This window comes from Corvus moneduloides, chromosome 3 (assembly GCF_009650955.1).
Source record: "Corvus moneduloides isolate bCorMon1 chromosome 3, bCorMon1.pri, whole genome shotgun sequence".
In the NCBI taxonomy this organism is placed as follows: Eukaryota; Metazoa; Chordata; class Aves; order Passeriformes; family Corvidae; genus Corvus; species Corvus moneduloides.
Window position 1 is genome coordinate 109,775,275 of NC_045478.1, and position 25,816 is coordinate 109,801,090.

The 25,816-nt window shown below is 40.9% G+C and overlaps 1 protein-coding gene across 5 annotated transcripts in view; it reads left to right on the top strand.

Annotated features, from left to right (window-relative positions):
* Window positions 1-233: 233 nt before the first annotated feature.
* Window positions 234-25,816, top strand: part of MAP4K3 (mitogen-activated protein kinase kinase kinase kinase 3) — a 66,798-nt gene continuing 41,215 nt past the window's right edge. For 3 of the 5 annotated variants that reach the window (XM_032103412.1, XM_032103415.1, XM_032103416.1), the window contains exons 1-12: window positions 235-465; window positions 8,900-8,957; window positions 11,120-11,210; window positions 14,026-14,090; window positions 16,313-16,368; window positions 19,202-19,249; window positions 21,317-21,359; window positions 22,010-22,082; window positions 24,428-24,559; window positions 24,855-24,917; window positions 24,999-25,080; window positions 25,183-25,293. In XM_032103412.1, the coding sequence (XP_031959303.1) occupies window positions 355-465; window positions 8,900-8,957; window positions 11,120-11,210; window positions 14,026-14,090; window positions 16,313-16,368; window positions 19,202-19,249; window positions 21,317-21,359; window positions 22,010-22,082; window positions 24,428-24,559; window positions 24,855-24,917; window positions 24,999-25,080; window positions 25,183-25,293 (933 nt within the window). In that variant the 5' untranslated portion in view covers window positions 235-354. Of the gene's footprint in view, window positions 466-8,899; window positions 8,958-11,119; window positions 11,211-14,025; window positions 14,091-16,312; window positions 16,369-19,201; window positions 19,250-21,316; window positions 21,360-22,009; window positions 22,083-24,427; window positions 24,560-24,854; window positions 24,918-24,998; window positions 25,081-25,182; window positions 25,294-25,816 lie in introns of all 5 variants that reach the window. The other 2 variants (XM_032103413.1, XM_032103414.1) reach the window with 1 other exon arrangement.

The following is a 25,816-nucleotide window of genomic DNA, read 5'->3' on the forward strand; positions in this document are numbered from 1 at the left end:
GCGGGGGGGCCGGCTGCACGCTCCGGCGCTGCCCTAGCGGGAGGACGCGCTGGGTTGCTGGGGCAGGGCACGGGCGATCCCGGCCCCGCGGTGCCGCTCCCCGACGCGGGCGGGGCCCCCGGGCCGTGACGGGACCGGCTCCGCCACAGCCCGCGCCGGCCCCGCGCACGCGCAGGACGCGCCACCCCGGGCCGGGAGGCGGGCGCTGTCCCGCGCCTGCGCGGTGCGGCGGCGGGCGCCATGTTGGTGGGGCGGGCTGCGCGGTGGCGGTGAGCGCTCGGGGCCGTCGCGTTCGCTCCCCGTCTCCGCCCGGGGCCCGGGGGGTCGCGGCCGAGCGGGGCCTCCCCTGGCACCATGAGCGGCGGCGGAGGCGGGCGGGTGTGCGACCTGTCCCGGCGCAACCCCCAGGAAGACTTCGAGCTCATCCAGCGCATCGGTAGCGGCACCTACGGCGACGTTTACAAGGTGGGCGCTGCACCGCGACCCGGCGGCGGTGTCGCCTGTGTCCCCCTTGCCACTGCCAAGCAGCCGGGTCCTCCAAAATCTGGGAGGGCTTCCGCCGCCCAGCGGCGTCCCCCGGCCCTCTCGAGGGCAGCGAGGCCGCCCCCCTCCGGCGGGGTCTGCGCCGCCGCACCGGCACGGCCCCGGTGAGCGCCTGGTCCTGCCGCCCCCGCCCCGCCGCCGGCCCGGCCGCGTCCCCAGCGCGGCAGAACCGTGCGAGGGAACGACCCCCGGGGCGGGCGGTGCGGGACCGGCCCCGTCCCGGCTTCCGGCGGCCGTGGAGCCGCCCCGGCGGTCGGCTCTGGCCGCTGCTGCTGGGTGCCGGCTCGGGCGGCTGTGTCACGGGAGGAGCTTGCGGGTCGGGTCCCTTCCAGAGTGAGCCGGGGTCTGTAGGGGTTGTAGGGGGTTTGCTCACTCGGTTCCAGCCCAAATGTCGTCGTATTAGTCCCGGTTCCTGCTCCCGTCACTGTCTTGTGTGGCAATGCCGGTGTATTGTGTTGGTGTCGGTGTGAAACATGAGTCTGACCCTGTGGAGGGTTAACTGGTGTCGTTAGGATGAAAGTCTTTCAGGGTTCCGACCTAACTTCAGCAAATGTAGGAGAAGCAGCTAAACATAATTTGGTTTGGTTTTTTTGGAGGAGCTTTATAATGCACTTTTGTCATTTTTCTCTGCTCTGCCAGTGTCTGTTGTTATTTGTGTATCTAGTTGCCTATTGGGATGTGGCAGCCTCTCCCTGGGATAGGATGACAGTGGTTGTTACCTGCTCTTGTTTGGCCTTGGAGCAGAGGGGAGAGCTGAAGTTTGTCGTGTGCAGCCTGGTGGAAGCATTATTTGAACCGTGTGCTTTCCAAGCATCTTCAGCCCTGTTTTTGTCATCACAGGTTGTGTGTCTGTGTGTGTGTGTTTAAGGAAATTTGCATTGGTAGGCAGGACTGTAGGGAAACATGCAGAGCCATTCCACAGTTTGAGGTGCGCAGAACTGGTGGTAATGCTGCCTTTCACTTTAAGTGAACATGCCTAGAATGAAGTCTTGTTTGGGTTGGGCCGATTTTGGTTTAATCTCATCTCGCTTAGATGTCATGGAAGTTTCAGGACCTAAATCCTCTTGTTACTGCACTCTTGGTGTGCTAACTCCGAGCTTTATTAATTGTTTAATTGAAAGGGGGTTTTGTGTTGTTTGCCCCACCTTGCCAGCTTTGAGTATTTGTGTGCTAAGCTGATGTTTTGCTCGTCCAAGTCTACTTGCCTTATGCTCTGGATTTTTGTTTTTCTGCAAGCTGTTTTATGTTGTGTGTGTCTCTTTCTGCTGCAGTTGTTAACTGGCATATTGACTGTGATACCTTATCAATCGGATTTTTTTCAGTGTTCTGTATGTGACTTTGCTGGATGTGAATTAACCAAGTCACCTGTCTTTATTGTCTTTATGGTTTCATTTTAAGGACGTTACCTCCAACCACAGAGTTTGGAATATTTACATATGCAATACCACCGTGCCTGTGAAACCTTTTAAGTTTAATTGGATTTGTGAAGGTTTCCTTGATGTTTATCATACTTAAATTGCAGTAGCCTTCATTTTGGTGCTCTGTGAGTGGCCAGTGTTTGGCACTGCTTGTGACTTTCTCCTGTTTGAGGCAGAGAGTGGATTTGTTGATGCTTACTTACAATGTGCCTGTACCAGCTGAGATAGAAGGTGATACAGCAGGACCAGGATACACTAGACTGGTATTACAATTATTTATTCTAGATGGGAAGTAAGTGTTTTCTGATTAGATGGTGGACCCTGCAGGGAAAATGCGAGGTGCTTTTCTCCTGTGTGGGTTATTGCCTGTTTCATTCTGAGGCAAGGTCTTGCCCAAGGTGTCTTCAAAGTGGAGCATAGAAGTACCCCAAAAACAACAATGAAAGCCAGTTTCTTTTAACATGACAAATAAGTAGTAATATAGTCTGAAGTGTCATCCACACTTGAGCTTGCTAATGCCTTGTCTTATGTTTGTGAGTGGTTTCATAAAGCCCCTTTCTTTTGCCTTCACCTGTCACCTGTCGGTGAACTTTGGGGTTGGTGAAATAATTGTGTGGAGCTGAAATCAGCCATGTGACAATGGTACTCATCAGTGGTGGGATTTCAGCAGAGTGGTTCCAAGCACTGCACGGTACTCGGGCAGCTTCAAGCTGTAATTTGTGGCTTTGCCCCCTTAGCAGAGAGAGCCACGTAGGAAAGTGTTTCTGCTGTTAGCAAGCAGGGATTATTGCCTTAATAAGATGATAGTCTTGTTATGTTGAGTCTTGCTAAATGCTGACTTGCCTGGCGAAGCATTGAGGAGCTGAATGCAGAGCAGAGTGACATCTGCTTCCCTTACTCTGTTGTAGTTGAACTGAGCTAGAACAGGGCATGATTTAAATGTTCGTTTTGTTTTAAAAAAAAATAAATTATATTAAAGAAAAGAGAGGCAGAGTCTCTGTTCTGGAGTTCATTGAACTTGACATAAGAGCTGGTGGTGTGGACTGAACTACAGAGGTTGGAAGGGAAGGAGGATGTGGGTCAGATGGATACGATCTTGCTGCTGTGAGACCTGCTCTCTAGGCTGGTGTCTGGAAAAGGATATGTCAGTGCACTGCCAGTACAGATTTCTGGCTCAACCCAATATTTTACAATTGTCTGCACTCCCACCAAAGTTCAGCTTTCAAAAAGGCCTTGGAGCAATGAATTCATCACAAGAAAGGTAATGGATAGCTTGTTCATGCCATTAACTCTCTATCAAGTATTCACAGTCAACAATAATGTGTATATTCTAACTAGCACCAGTGCAAATTTGTTGTAAGAAATGAAGTGTCACCTGTTGCTTAGTTCTTCACATATTCCTTGTGTGGGTCATTTCTGTCTTTTGTGTTTCTATATTTCACTGTTGCAAAGAATTTAATTCTATAGGGTGGTCAGCAAAGCATAAAAGAAGAATTAGGGTTTATTGGTTGTGAAACAGAGATAGTGTCCTGTCCTGCTCAGTTTCAGGAAATATTCCTAAAGTTAGATGAGGTAGTTGCCTAATTTTGTTTGCTCTGCATTTATCCTTCTTACATTTAGGAAGGCTTTGCTGTCTCTTGGTATGAAACTGCCATTCTAACAATCCCTAGTCCCAAATACTCTGTAAGTTGTGCCATTCTTTTAAGGCTTGGGTTACAAGTGCTTTCATAGGGTTTTCTGACAGAGACTGTATAGTTATGTTTCCTGTTTGTCCCCATTCTTGTACCTTTGGTTTTGGTAGTAACTGCGCAGAGTTTGGAAGTATTTTCTGAGGTGATTGTAGGTCCATTACTTTTGTTCATGTGATTAATTTATATCACAGCATATCTTTCAAAAAAAGAATAATTGCTTTGGTTTAATAAAGGTTGAACTTCATTTGTCATCTCACAGGTCATTCGTCTAGTGCAGGTGAACCCTTCCAAAGATTTTCATCACCTTACTACAAAAGAGGCCCTTCTTTTACTTTCCCCTTTACTGAAATTCAAACAGTTGTGATAATTAGCGAGATTATTGTTCCTGCAGAAGTTATCTATTATACTGTGTTTGCCTTATTTCAGTTCTTTTTGACATTTATGGCTTCAGCCAGATAACAGATGAAGACTCACAACTCGGTGGGCTGCACTTTGCTTGAGGTCTCATTTTTTGAAAAAGGAAAGCCTGATTTTTGTTTTCCAGCCCTTTAGCAGGGAGGTTGGTGAAGGAAGTCATGTATCCACCAGCTTAACAGCCTCATGCTCAAAATTTAGGGTTCTGTGGGTATCTCTGGAGAACACCTGGTGACTTACTGCTTTCTGCTGCCATCCATGGTTTGGGTGTCTGGCTGCTGATACAGCTGCTGTGTTTCTGGAAGAGAACGTGTCCAGGTCAGATGAACCTGAATTTTGATGAACTTCTGTTTTTGAGTGTCCTCTTCTCTGCATGTGCGTGCCCTTGCTCTTCTTTCCTGGGGTGATCTAGTGGGGCATCAATTCTTCTTCAGTTTGCTGCTTCTGAAATGTTGAAACTTCTAGCTGTGTTCTTTTTGATAGGCATTTTAGTCTTCCTTTCTTCCTGATTGACATTGCAGCTTTTGAAGCTTCTTGACTTTGTTAGGAATAAATGTCTATGTTTTGACATCTCTCTATTCAGCTTTAATTGGTTTCTGAAGCTTGTCAGGTAGGCAGAGAGGGGGGTGGATGTTTTGCCAGTGTTTTTACTGCACTGAATAAGTTCTATAGGTCTTAGTTTCTGGGACTGTGGTTTCCTTAGCCAGTAATCTGTGCCTTGCACAGAGGTTTTTGTTTAACATCAACTTTGTCAAAGTATTGCTTTCTAAAATTGTAACTCTGTCAGGTTGTGGTATCACACTTTCTACCAGATTGTGGCAGCTAATTATTTTTAGCTGGGGGAGTTGTGAAGGTTTGAGAGGCTGAAGAGAAGGGCTCTAAGGGCTGGAAACAGAGGGCTGGGGAGCCACTTGGATGCATTTTCCTGAAGAGCGGAGCTAATCAGGCTCAGGAAGCCTCTCTGTACACTGGGACCAGTTTTCCCATGGAGTAGTAACCTGTTTAGAAATCATTTTGTTCAGTAATTCACACAGGAAGTGGTCAAAACCAGAAGCCCCTGTCTTAGACTTTTGCATTTTTGGTTTGTTGCAGCATTATATGCTTTATATTATCAGTTTCCATTTGAAGGATAAACAAATCCTGAGAGTTTTTAGCTTTTATTTCTAGTTGGTGGCAGTTTGTTATATAAATTTTTTATCTGATATCCTGCTGTTGTTACAGAGTACACTAGTAATTATTTCCTGTTTAATTAGGTAGTGCTTCTTCAGTTGGTGGAATTTTTGAAACTCCTCAGATGGCAGTCTAGATCTCTGGAAGAGTATAATTCTTTCAGCTGCTGATAGAATTAGCATCCTTCTATAGTTTTCAAGAGCAGACATTGTATAAATGCTGTATACATTTGGTAAAGTGTCTGCATGCAGATGCAGGCATTGTAGGCTAATCTTTGCCTCTGGAAAACCTGTATATAATGCATTTCCACTGACATAGTGAAATCTGCATTTGAAGGAAGGGGTTGAAGGGTCCTGCTCATGGAAACGGGTGGATGCTGTAAAACTCAGGATCACAAAGGCTGGGAGTTGGAGCACGTGTAAATGGTAACAAAAAATGAGCCTGAGTTTTCTTACATGGCCTCTTCAAAATTTTAGTTGTGTTTTGTCAGCTAAAAGGTACTTAATTGAAATTGTTATTCACCCACCTACTGCTTATTGATTTTCCAGTCTCAAAACCCCTAAGCAGCTGGCAATTTCAGTGGGATTTTCCTAAATAAAAGCTCAAGACGGTGTCCTCCACATTCTGAGGTGCTGTGTGGTACGTACACAAGCACCCCCAAATTCAGGGTCAGAGCCAGCTCCAACAGGTGTCGAAAACCGTACGGTGCTTCAGTCATTCTCGGTCTCTCATTCAAGTGAGCTTAGAGGAGGAATTGCTTCACAGCTGATGATTTGAAAGGGGTTTGAGATCTAGTAAAACCTGTCAGGGGTACCTCGTTCTCATCCCTAGCCTTTACAAGGAACCCTTGTGTCACTACAATCAGAAGAATCTTTTTATATACTCAGATTAACAAAGACAATTCATATTCCTGCTGTTGATAACACCTTCAATGCTGATAACCCAAACAGAACGAGATGCAAAGCTATAACTTATTCAGATTCTCAACTTGGAGTCATGTTTTTTTAATCTATGCCCTTAAGCACAGGGTAGCCTGCTGTTGTTGAAGGTGTTGCTGCCCTGCATTAAATCAGATTTTTATCCTCCATTCTGGCTTTCATAAACCCAGGAAGATACTGGTTCAGAGAATTACCCACTGACCAAAGAGTCCCATGACTGCTGGTGCTGAAGAAAGGAGGAAACGCCTCAGCTGAGGGTGAAAAAGGTTTGGGCTGCCCACAACTCGAACAGTTCTTTTGAAAACATGACATTGAAGGTGAAATCCCTTGGCAGTGGGAGGGAGCTGAATCAGCCTCGAGGTGTTACAAGTGCAGGTTTGGGAAGGCTACTGGCTGCTCTCACTGTTTCTTTGGTTGGCATCTTACATGTCCTGCTTCTGATGTAGCTATTCATTTGTCTCTCTGCTAGTGATGAGGGGTTTTTTTGGCATCACTACCATGTAAGACTTTGTGATGTGTATCCTCATATATTCTAACCAAATTGGTTTTGAAACTGTCACTAGCTCATACCCACCTTCTACCTTTCTTTCCTTGCCACAGCACTCTGCAGAACATAGTGACTTATGGAGCCAGTCAGTGACACCAACTCCTGACAGCTGGACGCAGTATTGTTAAAAATAAATAAAACAAAAAAAAAAGGAGCAATTTTTCTGAGGCATGTGAAATGTTTCCATCCTGGCTTGTGCAGGATGTGTAACTTCAGGATCTTCTCACTTATATCCTCTACAGTTGTATCTTATTGAATATCTTATTAGTACAAGTTGCCCTAAAACAAATCTGTAAGTGTTGACAAGACTCCCTGATGATCATAGGTCTTTAATTTTTCTTGTTTATCTTGGAGTTTAAAAAATGCTAATGTTTGATTCATGAACATTTTGCTTCTATTTGTTTCTTGCTATGAAGAGAATATGTTGGGAAAAGAGCTAAGGAGTAAAAATCCTAGCTCATGCTTCATACTTTCTCGTGTATTGCCTTTATTCTCTGGTACAGATGAAAGGAACTCATGTTTTTGCTGTTCTTAATGTCTGTGTGTCTTTTTTCCACCAGTGATGGATGGAGACATTGCTGCCATTGGTGGGTGGTTAAATAATGACTTTCAGGGAAGGCTGCCAGAGAAAATTTATTTGTTAATTGTTTTTTTCCACAGTCAGTAAGGTTTGGACTACTCCTTGACTTTTATAGGATTCCCACTGGTCTCAGAATCTATCCCTAATGCTCTGCTCGCAAATTATTTGCAAATGCCAGTGCTCCCAGCATTGCAGCAGTGTTGCCACGCCAAAGAATAGTGAGAGGTTTGAGATCAGCTGTACAAGTAGTGAGCTGGGTAGATCTCTAAACACAGGAATACCCTCTGCATTTATTTCCAGACTTCATTGCTGGTTATTTTTTATAGTCTTAAGGGTATTTTCTCCTCCACTTTTGGTTCCACAACAAGGCCCAAGCTGCCATGTAACAAACCTTACACATATTTGGTAAGTCCATAAAGGTATGAGTTCCTGCCCTTCCTAAAGTGACTTAAATGAGACTATTAGCAGCTTACAAGGTAGGTCCCTGGCTACACCTGCAAGTTCTCTGATTCTGACCTTTGCAAAAGCATGCTCTGAGCCCTGTGTAGGGGGTAGTGTGGGCACTGCATTCTGTGCTCCTAGAGTAGAGGCTGTAGCTGGCGTCCTTTAGGAGCTGCTACTGCTGCTTGAGTGCTGGGAAGCAGCTTTGCTGCCTTCTCCCTGTGGTTGGGTGCAGGGGCACAGAAATGCTCTGAAAGCTCTGGGCAGATGGCTTCTTGGTTTTCAAATAGAAGTTAAATTGTACCGTTGTAGAAGAGAAATCATTTTTATAGTAATTTATGTTGCTTCTTAATGGCTTTTAAAAAATGTAGCTTCCTTGGTTGCTCAGTAGAACTGAGGTCTTACCTGGACCTTAGCAGCTGTGTTGGTCAGAGCATGGTGCTAATGGAATCAAGGTTATGGGTTTGATCCCTGTATGGGCCATTCACTTAGGAGCTGGACTTGATGATCCTTGTGGATCCCTTCCAACTCAGAATATTCCGTATGTGAAAATGCAGTGAAGCTCCTGAGTCATTGCTGCTGCAGTTGGCTGCTGTGTGTCTGAGGGGAATGTTTTGAGGAGAATGCTCCCTAGCTCCTTTGTTGCTGGCTTGCTTTTTTGAACCCTTGCAGCAAGGGGAGGATGCTGTTGTTGTTGGAGAATAAGGTTCAAGGGGCCTGGCACGTAGCGAAATGGGGAAGAAGTGTTGCATTGCTCTTGTGGGAATCTTGCAAGTGGTCCCACACACTGCAGAGCATGGCCCTTGGTGTCCCCTGGGTCCCTTGTCTGCTGAGAGACCCAGACATGTGTGTTACACCTGCTTTTCAGTCTCTCAGTGCTTGGTTTATGTACAGATTTTAATACGGAAGCACAGTGTGGTCAAGGACTTGCATAATGGAAGTGTGGTGTGGCATTGTAGTTTCCTGAGCAGGCTTAAAGCTTCAGCTTTCAGTACAAATCAGCTGTTCAGTGTTCCCCAGCAAGTGGTTCCACTGTGTTAAATCTCTGTGTACCTCAGCTGCTCTTTGACTACATGCTGTCAGAGAGCATCAAGTCAAGAATGCAGAAGTGGGTGCTGTGTTCTGCTCTCTAAATACTCTTTTTTTTTTTTTTGTAGGCTCGAAATGTCAACACGGGTGAGCTTGCAGCAATTAAAGTAATAAAACTAGAACCAGGTAAGTGGTTTCTTAACTGAAGTAGGCCAGAGAAATGAAATAATTTTGTGCTTAAGATAACAGCTGTACAAAATCAGTTAAGTCCACTTACTGAAAGAAGGGATAATTCTTGACTTCTAGTGTAGGAAAAAATACACTGTTCTAAAAAAAAATCATGACAAGCAAGATGTAAGAGGAAAAATGTAATTGGAGAACAGTTAAGTGGAAGCTGATTAAAATTTCAGTGAGAGTTGGGGGTTTTCTTGTTTTAAATACTGTGTTCAACCCACATGATACAAAAACCTCTAGAACAAAAGAAATTAGGAGACAGCAAGGCAGAAAAAAACTCACCTGGTAAAAGAGTAGGGAAGGAAATAAAAAGAAGGATGAAATAATAGCTAAGCATTAATATCTGGGAGTTGAGTACATTTCCTGAAAATCTTTTGAAGGCTCTGATTAAGATTTCACTGTATGCTAGATTTATGCTAGAGCTGTGCTTCTGTGGTGATTTCACAAAGCTTACGTGCCCTGCCGATCAGTTCTCAGCCTGCAAAGTCTGTTCTATTAGTAAGAGTAGGCCTGTTGAATAGGACTAATCTGGGAAGTAAAACATCCAGACTTTTTGTTTAACTTCTGGCTATTGGTGTTCCATTTCCCGATCTAATGCTGGGGGGTGTGTGTGTGTGTAATATCTTAACTACCTGGTTTGATCCTTAAGGGAAAGAAGGTATTAGTTTTTTCCATTTCTTTTCCCTTACAATTCTGGAAGTGGTCAGAAGTGTTGTGTTTTCACAGTATGCGCACGTTTAAAAGTTCAAGGCAGGACAGTATGTTACTGGGTAGTTCAAAAAGTGTGTGTTCATCGCACTTCTTTTCCTCACACTGAAAATGTGATCTCAGATGCTCCTGTCTAGTTCTGCTTCTTTGGTTTTTTTATGTCAGTTCCCGTTGCTGGAGTCCTTGGCTGTGCATGATGTGGATTATCAGTCCAGCTAAGCTGAGCATGAGAACTATGCTGTGGGCAGAGCCTGGGGGTGCCCTGCAGCTGGGGTAACTCGCCCCCATGCTGTGGTGATGGGTGAACGATTGGCATCTTACACTTAAATATTTTTGGCAGCTTTTGGATGCCTGAATGGTGCTCAGAGAATAGGCTTCAGCTGCCCTGTTTTGAAAGTTTTGCAGATTGGGGTAGAACATGCAGACTCACGGTTAACAGGGATTAGGGATGTGCTTTAAGGCTTTATGCTACTTTTATTTTGAATGCAGTGAAAATGCTGGTCACATACTGGAGGAATTGTGTCCTGTCCTAGAGGTCCATATGTGAAAATAATTTCTGTTCTTTAGTGTCTGTGTGTTTAAAAGTCTAGCCAGGAGACAGGAAGCCATCAGCAACACACTAAAGATAGATGTTAACTTGCAGCTTATGGTTTGAAATTTGCTGTCAGTTAAATGAAAAACACGGGAATATCATATTTCTGGTTATAAATAACTGAATGGATAGGCCATCAGTTTGTTAATGTACTGGGAGAAACTTAAAACATTCCCAAAAGAAAAACATCTCAGTTGTGTTTTCAGTTTCACACACGGTTTTCTCAGTGTACACATCTGGTAAGAGCCTTTAATAGAAAGACTGGGACAACCACGGTACCAAATGGTGAGATTCAGGTAAATGCCACACCTGTGTCAGTGTTTTCTGGATGTGAATTACTCACAGTCCATGAATTTACATTCTTGTGGAGTCTGCTCAAATGTTGCAGCAGCAGCCTACTAGTGACTGCTTTGGAGGTTTTTTGCTTAGGAAGATGAGCTAATGAGTATGGGCATGTGGCCAAAAATAGCAAAGTTTTGTTGTGTTTTTAAGAATCCAGGCTATTGGCAGGGCTTATGCAGATGGACACAGTAGGGTCTCAGGGAAAATAAGGACTTCAGAAAGAGCTATGGCCATTAATTTAAGAGCTATCAGCAGATGTGAGGTCCATCTGTCCCAGAATGAAACTGAAGAATATACTTAGTTGTAGCTAGGCCCTTGCTAATAAATAGCGATTTACAGCTGATTTATGTCAGTGAAACTTGCAGATAATTAGTCTCAATTACTAAGAATGTTTATTTTATAAACATTTGCTGAAAGTTAAGATGTGAGTATAACCCAGGCCAATGAAAATACTTGTTCTACTGCATTTCAGGAGAAGATTTTGCTGTTGTGCAGCAGGAAATCATTATGATGAAAGACTGTAAACATCCGAACATTGTTGCTTATTTTGGCAGCTATCTCAGGTACAGTTTGTTTCTTTTGCTCACTTAAAAATGTGTCCCTATCCCCTTGTAAAGGCCAAATCTATAAGGTGACATAGGCAAAATATAATTTACCAAGTATTATCCACTTTTGTATTTTTTTTATTCATCTTCAAGTCTGTTCTGTTTACTGCAGTGTCTCTCTCTAAATAATCTTTCTTCCAGGAAAATTGTTCAGTGACCACATAGTCATGTTTCCTTGGAAATGAAGTGATGCTTGAAAGTTTTGAATTCAATACATAGGTGGAAAATTAAGCAGAAGTATGACAAGTATGAAACATCTGTGTATATAGTATCTTTTAAATCTGTTTCGGTAGAATGTCTGTTTTTCCAACATGTGAACTTCTGACCAGAATGTGAAGGTTTTGTGTTTGTTTCTGGAGGTGAGGTTATTTGCATTGTAGAAACAGTGACAAATGTATTCAGTTGTCTTACCAGCTACTTCTTCTAACCAGTCATAGTGGAAACAGATTGCTTAGTATAACTAATAAAAAACTATTTCTGATGCTTTTTAAAATTTCCATGTGAAAACAGATAGTGCACAACTACTGTTGTTGCACTCAACTTTCTTTAACATTTTTATACTGAAACACTGCCTCTTGTATACGCAGGTTGGAGGTGCTTTTTCTTTAAAGAAAAAGTTTCTCTCTTGTCTCAGACTATCAAAGTATACCTTTGGAGACCTGGAATTAAATTTTGGCAAATATGCTGTATATTTTGTCACTCTCTTACACTCCTACTTGAGTCCCTCCTCTTCTTTGACAGAGTGCTTCTCTTTTGTCTAGGCAATCAAGTCACTGTCTTTGAGACCTTTTATTGTGTGACCTTTTGTTTTCCAAGCATATTTCAATGCTAAGAACAATAAGACAAATACCATTGTCCTATACTTGCTACTCACCAGCATATTGTTCCCCAAGGATTTCTTCTGTTTGTGTAGGGATTTCTGCCTTCCTGTTAGCCTGGGTGTTAAGTTGCAGACACTAAAATGGTACTGTTGATCCTGTCTCTGTTTTGCTTGCTGCTCTGGCCACATGCTCTGCAGAAAGAGATGACTGGGTATGCTGTTGGATCTTACAGGGATCTTCACCTGTCTCAAAGTGCTTAGGCACAGTAATAAAAGGCTACATAGAAAATAAGAAATATAATCATCTCTTCTGATCCTCTTAGGTTCTTTTTTGTCTTCTGTAGGGCTTTTGCACTCTGGGAAGTGAATGCCCAGTAAGCAAAAGGGAGAATTTACACCACTTAAGTGCTTCATGTCTCTTACTTTGTGGGTGTTCTGCTGCTGTCCCAAGGCTGCTGGGAGGGTTCTGGCTTCTTCCCACTTCCACACTGCTGCTACTTTTGGTGTCAAACAGAATGCAGCCACATAGGCCCGTGAGCCCAGTGTCCCCAAAAGTGTCCCTGAGTCCTGCATCATTGTGGGGAACAAAGAAGGGACTTGGAGATGTCTCTTCAGTGCTTCTTTCTTGCTTGGTTTTCTTGCCCAGGTTGTCACACTGCTTCTGTGTCTGGATTTGGTCAGCTATTTCAGTGGAAAGCTTTAATATTATTTTAAGCAAGGCTTTAATTGACCCCTTGAAATGTGTGGCGTTAACAGCCAGGGAATTCTGTTGCGTAAATCTCCTTTAATGCTTGGACAGTACCTTTCCCACCTCTGGAGGAAGCAGCTGGGACATAGCTTTGATGGCCATGTGGACTCTGGACATAAAAGGGGAGGACATCCAAGAAAGACAGCTCTCCTTGGAGCAGCAGCTATTCCAGCTGTCACCTGCTGGTGAAGATACTTGCCATTTGCAGCTCAGGAGACAAGCTCAGCACTTCCAGCATTGCCTTGCAAAAACACTGCCACAAATGTGTCTCAGCTGTTCTAACAGAGCCTTATGAATGCAAGGCATGCAAGACCAGGTCATCAGGAAGCTGCAAAACAACCATCAGTCTTTCCTTTGATTCTCCTACATTACTGTCTTCTCCAAGGTGGTCGTATGGGATTTTTTTTTCACAAGTATTTTGATGGCCAGGAATGACTAGGCAATTCCCAGATTTTTTGCTCTCCACAGTGCCTTTTTGTGGCTACACGTCTTGCCAATGAAAATTACTGAGTGAAAATAGAACTAATGGCCATAGTAGAAGATACCTTTGAAACCTTCAGCCCATTCATTGTCTATTCTTGGAAAGCACCTTTTGTGGAGGCACAGGGAATCAAACTAAATTGATTCCCTTAGTAAGGGAAGAGAACTAAATAACTTCCCTTGGGACCCTGCCACCAAAAATATCCATAGGTATTTGTGAAGGAAAAGACTTCATCTGAGCAGGCACTTAACCACAGCATGGAGTCTGCTCTGCCTAGCTTTGACTAAAGCACTACAGTTTCACTTAATTTGCTGTGAAAGAAATTTGGTTGACAGATCCCTGGGGCTTTTTGTTTTGTGTTTGTTTCTTGTTTGTGTTAACTCCTATGCTCTGAAAAAAGTGGAGAAGAAAAAATGAGGAAGAAATAAGAACCCACATCTGTTTTGTCTCTACTCTCAGAGGAATGTATTTCAACAAAAATCAGTGTCAATGTTTCACTAATACTGTTTTTATTGCTTCATTAAAGTAGATTATTTTTGACTGTTTCATTAGTTACTATTTAGACAGTGAAGTGTCACATGAAGATTAAACTATACTCATTATTTGACTTTTCATAATTCAGTGCATGTTGTGTTGTGGTTTATAGTGTTTGAGTCCTCTGCCTTATCCTTTACAAGTCCTTGGCAAATCTGACAGCTAATGAATGGTTTCGTTCACTCTTTAGACGAGACAAGCTATGGATTTGCATGGAGTTCTGTGGAGGTGGCTCTCTACAGGATATTTATCATGGTATGTCAAGACTTTATTCCTGAAAATCTAAGTACAGCTCATTTTCGAAATTGAAATGATTGCAGCATTTTGGAATTAGAGAGGAGGAATCCTAAATTTAGTATCCATAATAATTCATTGAAGGTCAATTTTAGCTTGTTTTTACTTAATTGGTTTGGGTTTTGTAAACAGAGTTAGTGGGGGGTTGGTTTTTTTAGCAGTAGAAGTTATTTCCATCCTTCAGGGGCTCATATACCCATCACTGCTTTTCAAAGGCTGTAAAATTAGATAGTATTACATTGTAAAAAGAAAAAAATTGATGTCTTGATGTGCTGTCTTGCTTCATAGCCATTTTGTTTCTGAGCTTTTGAACTTTGCTTTAGTATAATCTATACCACTTCCTCCGGCAACCTAGGTATGTGGATTGATTAGCATGGATGCTCTTGTCCTTTGTAAATGGTTTGAATGTTTGTGTACCAGTAGTTCCATGAGGGTCTTTTTAATTTTTTGGGGTTTTTTTTAAGCTGGATGTGTGACAAGTGAAAAGCAAAGGTGGTCTCTGTATTTGCTTTAGGCTTGGCTGCAGTGAGCAGTCAAAGAAATGAGGACCGTCTGTGAATCTGTTGGATAAAGACAGGATCAGTCAATTGCTTGCTATTTTTCAAGAGACAAAATCAGTTTTGAAGGACTTTATTGCCCTGGAATTAAGACTTGTGTAGGAAAGGAGTATGCTCGAAGTGAGTAATAACTTTGTGGTTCTCAGGTGATGTTTTTCATTGAGGAAATCCATCTATATTCGACATTGTGAAAACTTTACGTGTGATGGTCTCTTCTGCATAAGCAGCTTTTTACATTTACCTTGGGTGCAGTTAAAAGAAGCACCAATTCACAAGTTCACACCATGTTCCTGGCATAGTCATTCGAGTGTGGCCTTGGTGATCCTTTACCTCCTTGCTAATTTTGAGAAAAGCATCGTGCTTAATAGGCTCTGTTTTGTGGAACACCTGTAGAATAGGAAATGAGCTCATGCCATATAAATGCCTGAGCAGATGTCTACAGGAGTGGTTTCCCGTTGCAGCTGATTTTTGGCTTCTCTGCTGGTAGTTAGAATGGAAGGTTCTTTTCTGATCTTTATTATGCTATAAAGAGTCTTATTCCAATTGAACTATTGGCCTCTGTAATCTTAAGTCATTTAAGTTAATCAGAATTCAATTTCTCAAAACAAAAATAGATGGCTAGATACGCCTACTGTGGGTGCCAATATTTATAGTTTTATGTGGGTTTGGAGCTTTTTTTTCAGAAAAGAGAAGTTGGAGGTAGACTTACTTTGAAGATATATGTTGCATGATACTAATATTGTAGAAGCTAAGCAGTTAGATTCTTTAATCTAGATTCATTCTTAACTCCCTACTCCTTCAGTGTCCTTTGAGAAACTCCATCCAGCTTCTCTTTGTTTTCTGTGCAAAACCTGAAAAGCTTACAGTCAGGACTGCATTTCCTGGTCTTAAACCCCTTTAATTTCCAGATCAAAGTCCAGTGACTGGGACGAGTCACAGACCATTCCTTCCTTGCTGCTCACTGCTTGGTTTGCGTATTTGTTCAGAATTTAATTGTTTTCCTCTAAGAGACTTGAGTGAAGCTGGACCCTCGAGGGAGAGAAAGACTCCTCTTTCCCTTGGGAAACTGCTGAACCTGCTTACAGGGGGAGTTTGAGAAGGTGCTTGGTGTGGCAGGCCCAGGAGCAGCAGTGCTGACAGCTGATTTCAGAGAGAGGCTGAGAAGCTGGAGGGAGCAGCTTCTCAGGCAGTGGGAAGGATGGAAGGAGAGAGCAGGTCACAAATGGTATAAAGAAGTGCCCAGGGCTCAAAGAGGACTGAATGGAGTTGGCTGCAGCTCTGAGTCACTGAGTTGAAAGTCCAGCCCTCTAGAGAAGAATGGGTTTGTTCAGGAAAAAAAGTTAGGCTTAGATCACTACTTGTGCTTCTTTTTCCTTTTAATTACTATGAGATTTAAATATAGAAGAATTAGTAGTTTCCATTCCAATGGGACTGGACATTTTTGACTTCAAAAAATGTTTGATGGCCTTTGGGATGCTCAGTCTGGGGTAAAGACTAAGCACATTTACTTGTAGACTCGTGGTGTAAGGTATTATCTGTGTGAACGGAAGTAATTGAGGTGTGAATTTGGAATGGGCAGTATCTTACCTGATTTTGAGATTTTTTCCTTTTTCTTTTCCATTTCAGTGACTGGACCACTATCAGAGCAGCAGATTGCCTATGTTAGCAGAGAAACACTACAGGTAGTGTGTCCTCAGGTTTTCGTGGTAGTCTTTTAATGTAAAAGTTATTAAAAGCTAAAAATAAAAGCTACAAATAACATGTGATGCCATGGAAGTGCAGTAATTGAATGACTGCATTTTTCTCAGACTTTTGACGAGGTCCCATATTACAGCCTAGAAATTTGTATAATTGCATAACCTCAAATTACCCTGGATCATTTGAAGAAAACTCTTGTCATCTTTCTGCTGTTAATTTTACATTTGTTTTTAAAAGGGGGAAAGCAGCATATTTTCTTAATCCATATTTATGGTATAAATTAGTTACTGCATGTTTGAAGGAAAATCTAAACACTCAGCTTTGCATATGTCATAATTGATCTGTGCCAATAAGAAAAAAATTGCCTATGTGCTTGAGATGTTGAAGGTAAGGTCATTAGCCTCTCCTTGTGGGTATGCTAGCTTTCATTTTTCTTTCATAAATTACAGGTTCAGTACACCAGTAAAACTTAATCAGAAACTGCTTTTTCATTGGATGTCTTGCTTCTGTGTGAGAGAGCAGTTCTTGACTTGTAGTGAATGCAAACCTGTTGGATGCCATCAGTTGAGACCTGCTGCCTCTCTCAAACTCTCTTGCAAAAGATAGCTCTATTCCAAGCCATCTCCCTTGGTTGCCGCTTACATCTCCCTATCTCTCAGCCAGAGACTGCTGCCTTCTGACTTACAGGATGTGGCTGGTTTTTTTTTACTTTCAGATCAGGCTTATGTGACATCTGGGAGTGTTAAGGGTTTTGAGTCTTTAAACCATTTTGAAAGGGTTCTTAGAAAGTTGTAGGATGGTTTGGGTTAGAAGAGGCCTTTAGAGACCCCCCTGCAATGAGCAGGGACATCTTCAACTAGATGAGGTTGCTCAGAGCCCTGTCCAACCTGACCTTGAATGTTTCCAGGGATGGGGTATCTACCACCTCTGTCTGCAGCCTGTTCCAGTGGTTCACTACCCTCATAAGATAAAAGAATAATGATAAGAGAATTCTTCCTTATATCTAATCTGAATCTACCCTCCTCTACTTGAAAACCCTTATGCCCTGTCCTGTCACAACAGACCCTGCTAAAAACCTTGTCCCCATCTGTCTTATGAGACCTCTGCACATTTGCTGAGGATGCTCTCAATCCTACTGTCTATATAATTGATGGAGATATTAAACAGTCAAGTGTGGAACCCTGAGGGACACTTGTCACTCTGAACATTGAGCTTGTTTACCACTGCTCTCTGGATACAGTCATTGAGGCAATTCCTTATCCACCAGATAGTCCATCAGTCAAATCCATAATCTTCTCAGATATGGAGGAGTGAGTAGTCTAGAATGGAATTTATGAAACCATTTATTTGTGTGGGAAGATATCTTGGTTAATATGTATAAACTGTGTGTGAGAAAAAAACTTGCTATTTTGTACGTATTTTCTAAATGTTATTCATGGACCCATTTTTCTATATTTTAAATTGTCTGTAAATACATGTTTATAATACTCTGACCAACTATAATGCATGTAGTTTCAGATGTCTTGTTGCAGCTTATAATGCAACACCATTTTCCTGAGTAAGAAGTCTGAGAATATAGGCTGTTGTCCATGCATAGAAGTAATTTTTCCATTAATTTGGCCACCAGTATCCGTGAATCCGGAGTCTCACTTGGATGCTGAAGTTAACATTCATTCTCCATATTTAGAAGCCAGTTGAATCCTCCATTTTCAAAAAATACTTGCTGTCCATTTTACTGGAATCAGTGAGATTTGATTCTGAAAATATGGGTCTTTTAAATGTGACCTTTAAAGTACCTGTCTCCAGGCATTCAATTTTGAAAATGGTGACTTCAGATTCTTCCAGGGCAGTGGTAAAAGTGTGTGAATTAATCAGAGATGTAAGGAGTGTACATAGGACTCTTCTGCCTAATGCCAATTGTTGCAGTGGTCTGCTAGATGCTTTGATTAATTGCATTTTAAATTTTGCAGTCAATTTCATGATGTCTTGCATGAGCTGGCAAAAAAAATACCCGTCTTGACATGGATATTTCCCATGAACATAGAGCCTTGTGGAGGTTCATGGTCACAGAACAAGAAAGATGTTTGCGTGTCGTTTTACCCTGGAAGAGCATTTTAGGGATAAGCCGGAGTGTCCAGAATGCCATGGTCTCTGATTTGTCATGCAGGAATTTGGTTCTGTGGAATTCTCCCAGAATTTAAATTTGGTTTCTAACTTGTGTTGAGTCTTAAAATGTTTTGGTGCTGTCATTGAGACCCATAAGGCTGAATGCTTTTACAGAAATCCATCAAATAGAGTTGAACTCCAGGATTAGACCTAAAGCACTGCCTGCTAGCATGTTTCTAGGCTTGACTGAGATATGTAATGATACAGGAGATAGCTTTACCAGTGGTCCAGAGATCTGACTGCTGAATAGAAGACTTCTAGGCAATTTACCAGTAAATTTTTAGCTGGGTCTAAAAAGGTGACAGTTACCATGTCCAGAGGAAAACTTGTTTGGGGAATACTCTTCTTCCAGCTGGTGTGGTGACTGGTATTACTTCCATCTGTCCTGTCGTTTAGATATTAGATAAATATATAAATATCTTTATGTAAAGATATTTAGGTATGCTACTTTATATAAAGATATTAGATATGCTGCTACATCTATTAAGTCTGCAAATTTACAGCAGGTTACACTGGAATATAAAAATGTTCTTCAGTCAGTAAGTCATTTAGAGGATTGAATTGGATCCTAAATATATGTGCTAATTGAGCAAGAAATGTATGTCAAATGAAAAATGTTGGACTAAATGACTATTTAAATATTTTATGCAGGGACTATATTATCTTCACAGTAAAGGAAAAATGCACAGAGATATAAAGGTAAGTAAAAACAGAAGGGGTTTTTGGTACTTTTAAAATAGGCTACATCACCTCCAGTGGTCTTTACTGTTACGTATCAATTTTCAGTCTATTTCTGAATATGTAGGGGGTTTTAATCTGTTAGAATGAAATAAAAGTTTCTGCCCAAGGGGAAAAAAAAAAATCTTTCTTTAAAATACATCCAAGGAAATAGTTTGTTCTTTTCCTTGGAGCCACACATACTGTTTATGTGGACCAGTGCTGTAAAATTTAGGCATCAGCTGGTGTCCAGAGCAGTATGTGTTCAGATGGCTATCAGGGTGCAGGCTCTGTGCAAAAGAAAGGTTTGCTCTTTCCATAGCTTTTCCAGGGAGCTCAATATCCCCTTCTTTTTGAACCAGCTTTGGCTTCTTGCATCTTGGTGAGCAGATTGCAGGGCAGCGGCTGCTGTTCTGTGCGGTTCTTGGAGACTACTTCTGTCCCCTCCCTCGCATGCTAAAAATAGAGAGGGTGCTGCAAATCAGGCTATTAGTACTGACTTACTTAAATCTCCATCTCAGCAAAGCTATACCAAAAGTGGCTTGTTCAAACTCTTACACTCTGTTATAGTTCCCTTCTGGTGCTTCCTGTTGACTTTTTGTTCCTGAAGTTTTACTGCCTAGTCTTTCCAAAGCCCTTCCAAACCTGGCAAGCTTCCTTCTGGAAATCTGACAGTAAATCATCATATTCTTTTGTGTTGTTGCATGCTGCTGGTTTGGCTGGTTTTGCTTTCTTTTTTCCCCAGCAGCTTCAACTGTAGTTGCCTTCATGCAGCCTGATTCCAAGTTGTTCTCAATGGTTGCAGAAGAATATTTGGGTTTTGAGCAATCACGAAAGTAATTTCTGAATGAAAGATTACTTCAGGCACCCAAATTAAATGTTTCCCATTATACTTTATAGAATGCTTGTAAGGATACAGTGCACAGATACTTCTTCCAAGCAGAACTGTGCTGATAAAAAATGCTTACGGTGCTTACATTGAGAGGAATTTTTTTTTTAAATAAAGCTGTTCTCATGAGTATGGAAAAGTACTATCTTCATCTGCAGATTGCCTGACTGCTGAATTGTGTTTGCTTCTCTCAGTAGCTAAGTTACATGTTTGGAGTACCTGTCCTGTTAGCTTGAAAGGTGAAAAAGGTCAAGAGCGTGTAAGCAGGGCTGTTACACTGTTTGCCAAGCTCATTAACTGTACTTGTGCAGCGTGGGCCAAGTTAGCTGTGTTTTATTGCAGGCCTGACTTTTCCTGCTCTGGGAAAAGCCATAATCTGTAAAAACACACGTTTTTGGAGGTTCATCTCTGCTGCCTTTCCATATGCCTGATGGGCAGTGCAGTGCTGACATTTGGAGCTGTGTTTAGCCAGCTTTAACCTTTACTCAGCTCAACCTATACCTGGTTTCAGTCTTCACATCAGGTTTGTTTTCAGTCGTTTTATCTTGTAATTTTGTAATACAAACACTCTGCTTTGGGTTAATTTTGATTATTGAGCTGAAGTGAGTGGTACACACAGCCACACAAAAACGACCTCTCCAAATCCAGCGCTAGCGGAATGCTCTGTTGCATAAGGACGGAAGTAGCTTTGCTAAATGCTTGATTATTTAGGCAGGTCCTTAGGCTATAATTGTAAGCATGGCTCTCAAACAAGAAAAAATGAGCTCCTACTTATGAAAAGAAAATAAAATTGTTTCCACTTTGACCTTTTGAGTTCCTGTTTCCTTTGAGTCATTGTAAATAGAAAAAAGTAGGAATTTATCAGCACAGGCAAATACTGTTTATTGAGAGGTTTTGTGTGCAATGCAAACTCTGTAGTACCATAGGCTAAACTAAAAATTAATGAAAAACAGTGTATATCCAAGGAGTTTCTTTAATAACAGAATGGCAACTTGCTAATTTCACAGACATTTCCTTGATAAGGCTGCAGGTTTATTGAACACAATCCTGGCTTTGTCTTTGGCCCCTAATTTGCTGTAAGATCTCACGTATTTCCTTTTTTAATGTGGTTTTGAAGGAATTGACATGTTTTAATTCAATTAAACCTTTCTTTTTTAAAGGGAGCAAACATTCTTTTAACGGATAATGGACATGTAAAATTAGGTGAGTTAATACATCTTAGTGCTTAAAAATTAGTATTTTTATGTGGTCTAAGAAGCAGCATGCTCTGTTTTGTTTAATGAGGTGAATGGTTCATGTAAGGAATTAGTGAATACCAGAATTCTTTTTATCTTGCTGGTAGTATCTAACTAAACCATCCAGTTAGTATCTGAGGATGGGTTGGAGTAATTTTGGAACTGCGAGGTAAAAGACCTGATATTGTAAGGGAAAAGTAAAAAATCACAGAGTTTTATAAATTTTTAATAAAATCTACCATCCAGAGTCTTTAAATGTGAAATGTACCTTGAAAGCTTGTATGAAAGAATCTCTTTGATAACACAAAATGAGGTGTTTTACCATATTAAAACACTGCATGTACCTGTTAGGTCTTCTGTGCCAGCCTGTTCTTCCTTGTGTGGATGAGGGACATTTGTGTGCATGTTTGGCAGGTGACTGAGGCGAGCTGACCAATGGTATCTGAGACACACCAAGTTTCTGTTATTTGCTTTTGTTATTTATCTTTTGTTAAATATTTCCAGTATATGTAAGAACCTCTTAACAGTGGGGAAACCAAACTTGTGTTCATTAACAATTAATTACATCAAATCACTTGTTAACTGTCATTTTGTTTTTGCCTTTTTTTTTTTTAATAGCCGATTTTGGAGTATCTGCACAGATAACAGCTACAATTGCCAAAAGGAAATCATTCATTGGCACCCCATATTGGTAACTGTATTTTACTTGACCATTAATGTAATATAACATTGATATTGACCATTAATATAATGGTAACACATATTGTTGAAAAATTGTGACAAAAGCGTGCTCTGTCCCTTCCTGGGTAGACTAACCACTAAAGGCTGTGTCAGACTTTCTGGTGATCGTATCTGTGTTACTTATTCCAAATCCTGAACTAGCTGAGTGTCAGAGAAAAGGCTTTAATGCTCTGAAAAATTAAAAGGCTGGGTAGTGCCATCACCATTGACTAATTTATCTTTATTCAGTAAAACTTAAAAACTAGCAGCAATTTTGCTTGTTTTTAACTTTGATCTTAAATATTTCTTTTATTCCCTGATTTTCTGTTTTGTCATTTTATGTTTCTTCCCCTGCAACCTAGATACAGGTTTTCTGCAACTTTTCAGTTGATGAGTTTCATTTGTCTTCACAGATCCACAGACTTTTGCCACTTGTGAACAGTTTCTCTAAGCCATTTTTCCCCTTATTTACTTGAACTGTTTGAATTCTGTGATACAGTTCTGTCTGTACTGCATCTCTATTCTTCCCCCATTAAACTAGTGTGTATAATTTTTCTTATCAGAAGTTCTGTCTTTCATTTTATCCTTTTCCTGCTGGAAGTGGTTTTTCCCTTTCACCTTGAAGTAAATGAGACACATTCTCCACTGTAAAATAGCACTTTTGTTGTATATTTCACAGACATATTAAAATTCTGTAGTCTGACATAGTAGGTGCAAGATAAAAATATATATAATGAAAAAACCCCAATGTTCAAGTATTGACTTGAAATAGCCAAGCACAGTATTTTTAGCATTCTTCTTCACAGCAAGGCTTCACTTCCCTTTCAGAATAACACAAAAACCCATCAGTCATGATTTTGTGATTGGTTTGTGTCTCTTTCCCAAGGTGTCTGAGTGACCTCAGTCCTTGCCTGTAACTTTCAAATTGCGCCAGGCTTCTCAAATAACCTTAAATAATAACTTCAAAAGCATTACATAGGTTAATGCTGACAAAAAGCTTCAGTTCTTTGCAGAGCTTCTGAGAGATTTGAGAGCAGAAGTAAAGAAGCAAAATTTTTGAGATTGCAGAGAAGAAAAATTTAGTTGAAGCAGGCCACGTGAAGGTTTTAGTGGTCATTAGATCTAGATGTGTCTCAGGGCAGGTGAACTGCAGTGCTAGTAACCCTCCTATTTAAATGTTTTGCCCATGTTTCCCCTCTGCTATGGTAAGCTTCCTTTTTGATTTAGAATGATTGGGATTTTTAATGAACTCTGGAAAAAATGTATCTAAATATAGTTTAGTTATGCAGGCTTGAAGTAAGTTCTACCACCAAAGCTGCTGATGTTTTCAGATCTACAGACACAGATTGGAAGGGACTCACAAGGATCATTGAGTCCAGCTCTTGGCCCTGCACAGGGACATGCTCAAGTGTCACACCATGTGCCTGAGAGCATTGTCCAAACACTTTTTGAGCTCTGGCAGACTTGGTGCTGTGACCACAGGATACCTGTATTTGAATAATGCATCAGCTGAGATGCTGCTTGCTGATTTACTGGAGTGCTCTCTAAGTGACTTTGTCTGTGTTACATTTATTGAGTTATTTGGTGCTACTTTTCAGGTGATCTGGACTGATAAAGCTCAAAGCTAAGAAATACTAACATGTTGGCCACCTCGTAGGGCTACATAGGACAATCAAATTCATAATTCACTTTGGCTGTTCAAAACACATGACAATTCCAAGTGAATAATTTCCTTTAGGTATTCCTGTTTATGTGCCAGTTATGTTTGTTCATTTTTGCCACCTGAGAATGTGAAACCACTTTGTTGACTTAAAAGAGGTCAGCTGACATGAGTGAGACAGACTTTACAAACAAGGAGTGCTCTATACAGCGGTGACGATGAGTCTCATGCTTTCAGGATGCAAGAAAACTGACATTTTATTACTTCTTCTCTTGTTAGAATTCTTTTCTTCTAAGTCAGTGGATCACTTTCTAGGCAATATGTAAATTTGGATATTATGTGGATTTTATTGTAGCTGAATAATTATACTTCAGGCTCTTTGGTTGTTGAGTAGTATTTAGTCTGAGACAGATTGATTTCATCCACTTATTCCTAAATGACCATTTTAGAAACTGCCTATTAGTTACTAGATGATGACTGAGGGAAACTTCAGGTGTACATTGCATAATTTTTTACACACACACTTAGGTGTGTGTATATCTATATATACTGTGACTTTGTAGATTGAGAGTGTTAAGGAAGAGAATACTAAACTCATGTGTACAGAAGAATGTTTATGGTGAGAAGTTTACCTAAAAATGTCTTTTACCATTTAGGATGGCACCAGAAGTTGCTGCAGTAGAAAGGAAAGGTGGCTATAACCAGCTCTGTGATCTGTGGGCAGTTGGAATAACTGCAATAGAGCTTGCTGAACTTCAGCCTCCAATGTTTGACCTACATCCAATGAGGTTGGTAAGGGGTTTTAGTTTGGTGGGTAAATGCAGCAAATTAAATAATCCATTTGAAGAGATGGCTGTGTGTTCTTGTGGGTTTTGGATGTCCTGCAGGGCACTGGGCTGAGTGTTCTGAGTGAACAGGACAGAAATTATAACAACTCTTTCTGGTGCATAAGCGTATAATGTCCTGGTTGAGTCTCTTAAACTGATATGGCTTCTTCCTGCCTATTAAATAAAGTGTTTAATAATTTATCTCATGTATATATTGCAGCATAACCACAGAAATGCTGTTGTTCTTTTTTTTCAGAGCACTTTTTCTAATGACAAAAAGCAACTTCCAGCCTCCTAAATTAAAGGACAAAATGAAATGGTAAGTACTTCTCTGTTTCAGTAGTTAATGAAGGTACTTTACTGGGAAATTGATTTTAATGTTTAACACTTTGTTTTACAGGTCCAATAGTTTCCATCATTTTGTGAAAATGGCACTTACAAAAAATCCTAAAAAAAGACCTACAGCTGAAAAGTTGCTACAGGTATAAATTTATGTATGAGGGTTTTTTTAAAGTTATAAAATTAAAATGTGCTTAATGTGAGCAGCTGGAATTTTAATCTCCGTGCTTCCCTCTGTCTTTCAGCATCCCTTTGTTACCCAGCCATTAAATCGAAGTCTTGCCATTGAACTTCTGGATAAAATGAATAATCCTGATCATTCCACTTACCATGATTTTGATGATGATGATCCTGAGGTAGGAATATGTTTTAATTAAGGGGGTTTTTTTGCCAGCAAAACTAAACTATTGTGATTTATTGAGCCCCAGGATTTTTTTGTGATCTGGAAATAGTCTCAAGGGTTGCTTTTACTTTTGGTTGTGCTGCTCTGTCACACATACAGGCACTTAGCAAAAATCATTATATTTTTGGAAAGGGAAGCTCAAAGAGAAAGAGATTTAGATACTTCAAAATTTTGCTTATTGTTGTTCAACAATTTTGAAACAGTAAATGTGGTCTGCCTCTCCAGTCCTGAGTTCTGTCATGCATTCTGCTGTATGTTTCTTTATGGAGTTATGTTTCCATCTGCAAAGAAAGCATTCATAAAAATGATTTTATACCTGTGTAGGAGAGAATGATCCTGTAATGTTTTTGTCAAATGGTTTGATGTGTGGTTTTTGCAGATTGTATTTTTCCATCTTAGAATATTCTGAAACTTGATTTCACTTACAGTTTCATCAAAGAGTTTCTGATTTTCTGCTCAAACAGCTGGGAAAAAGT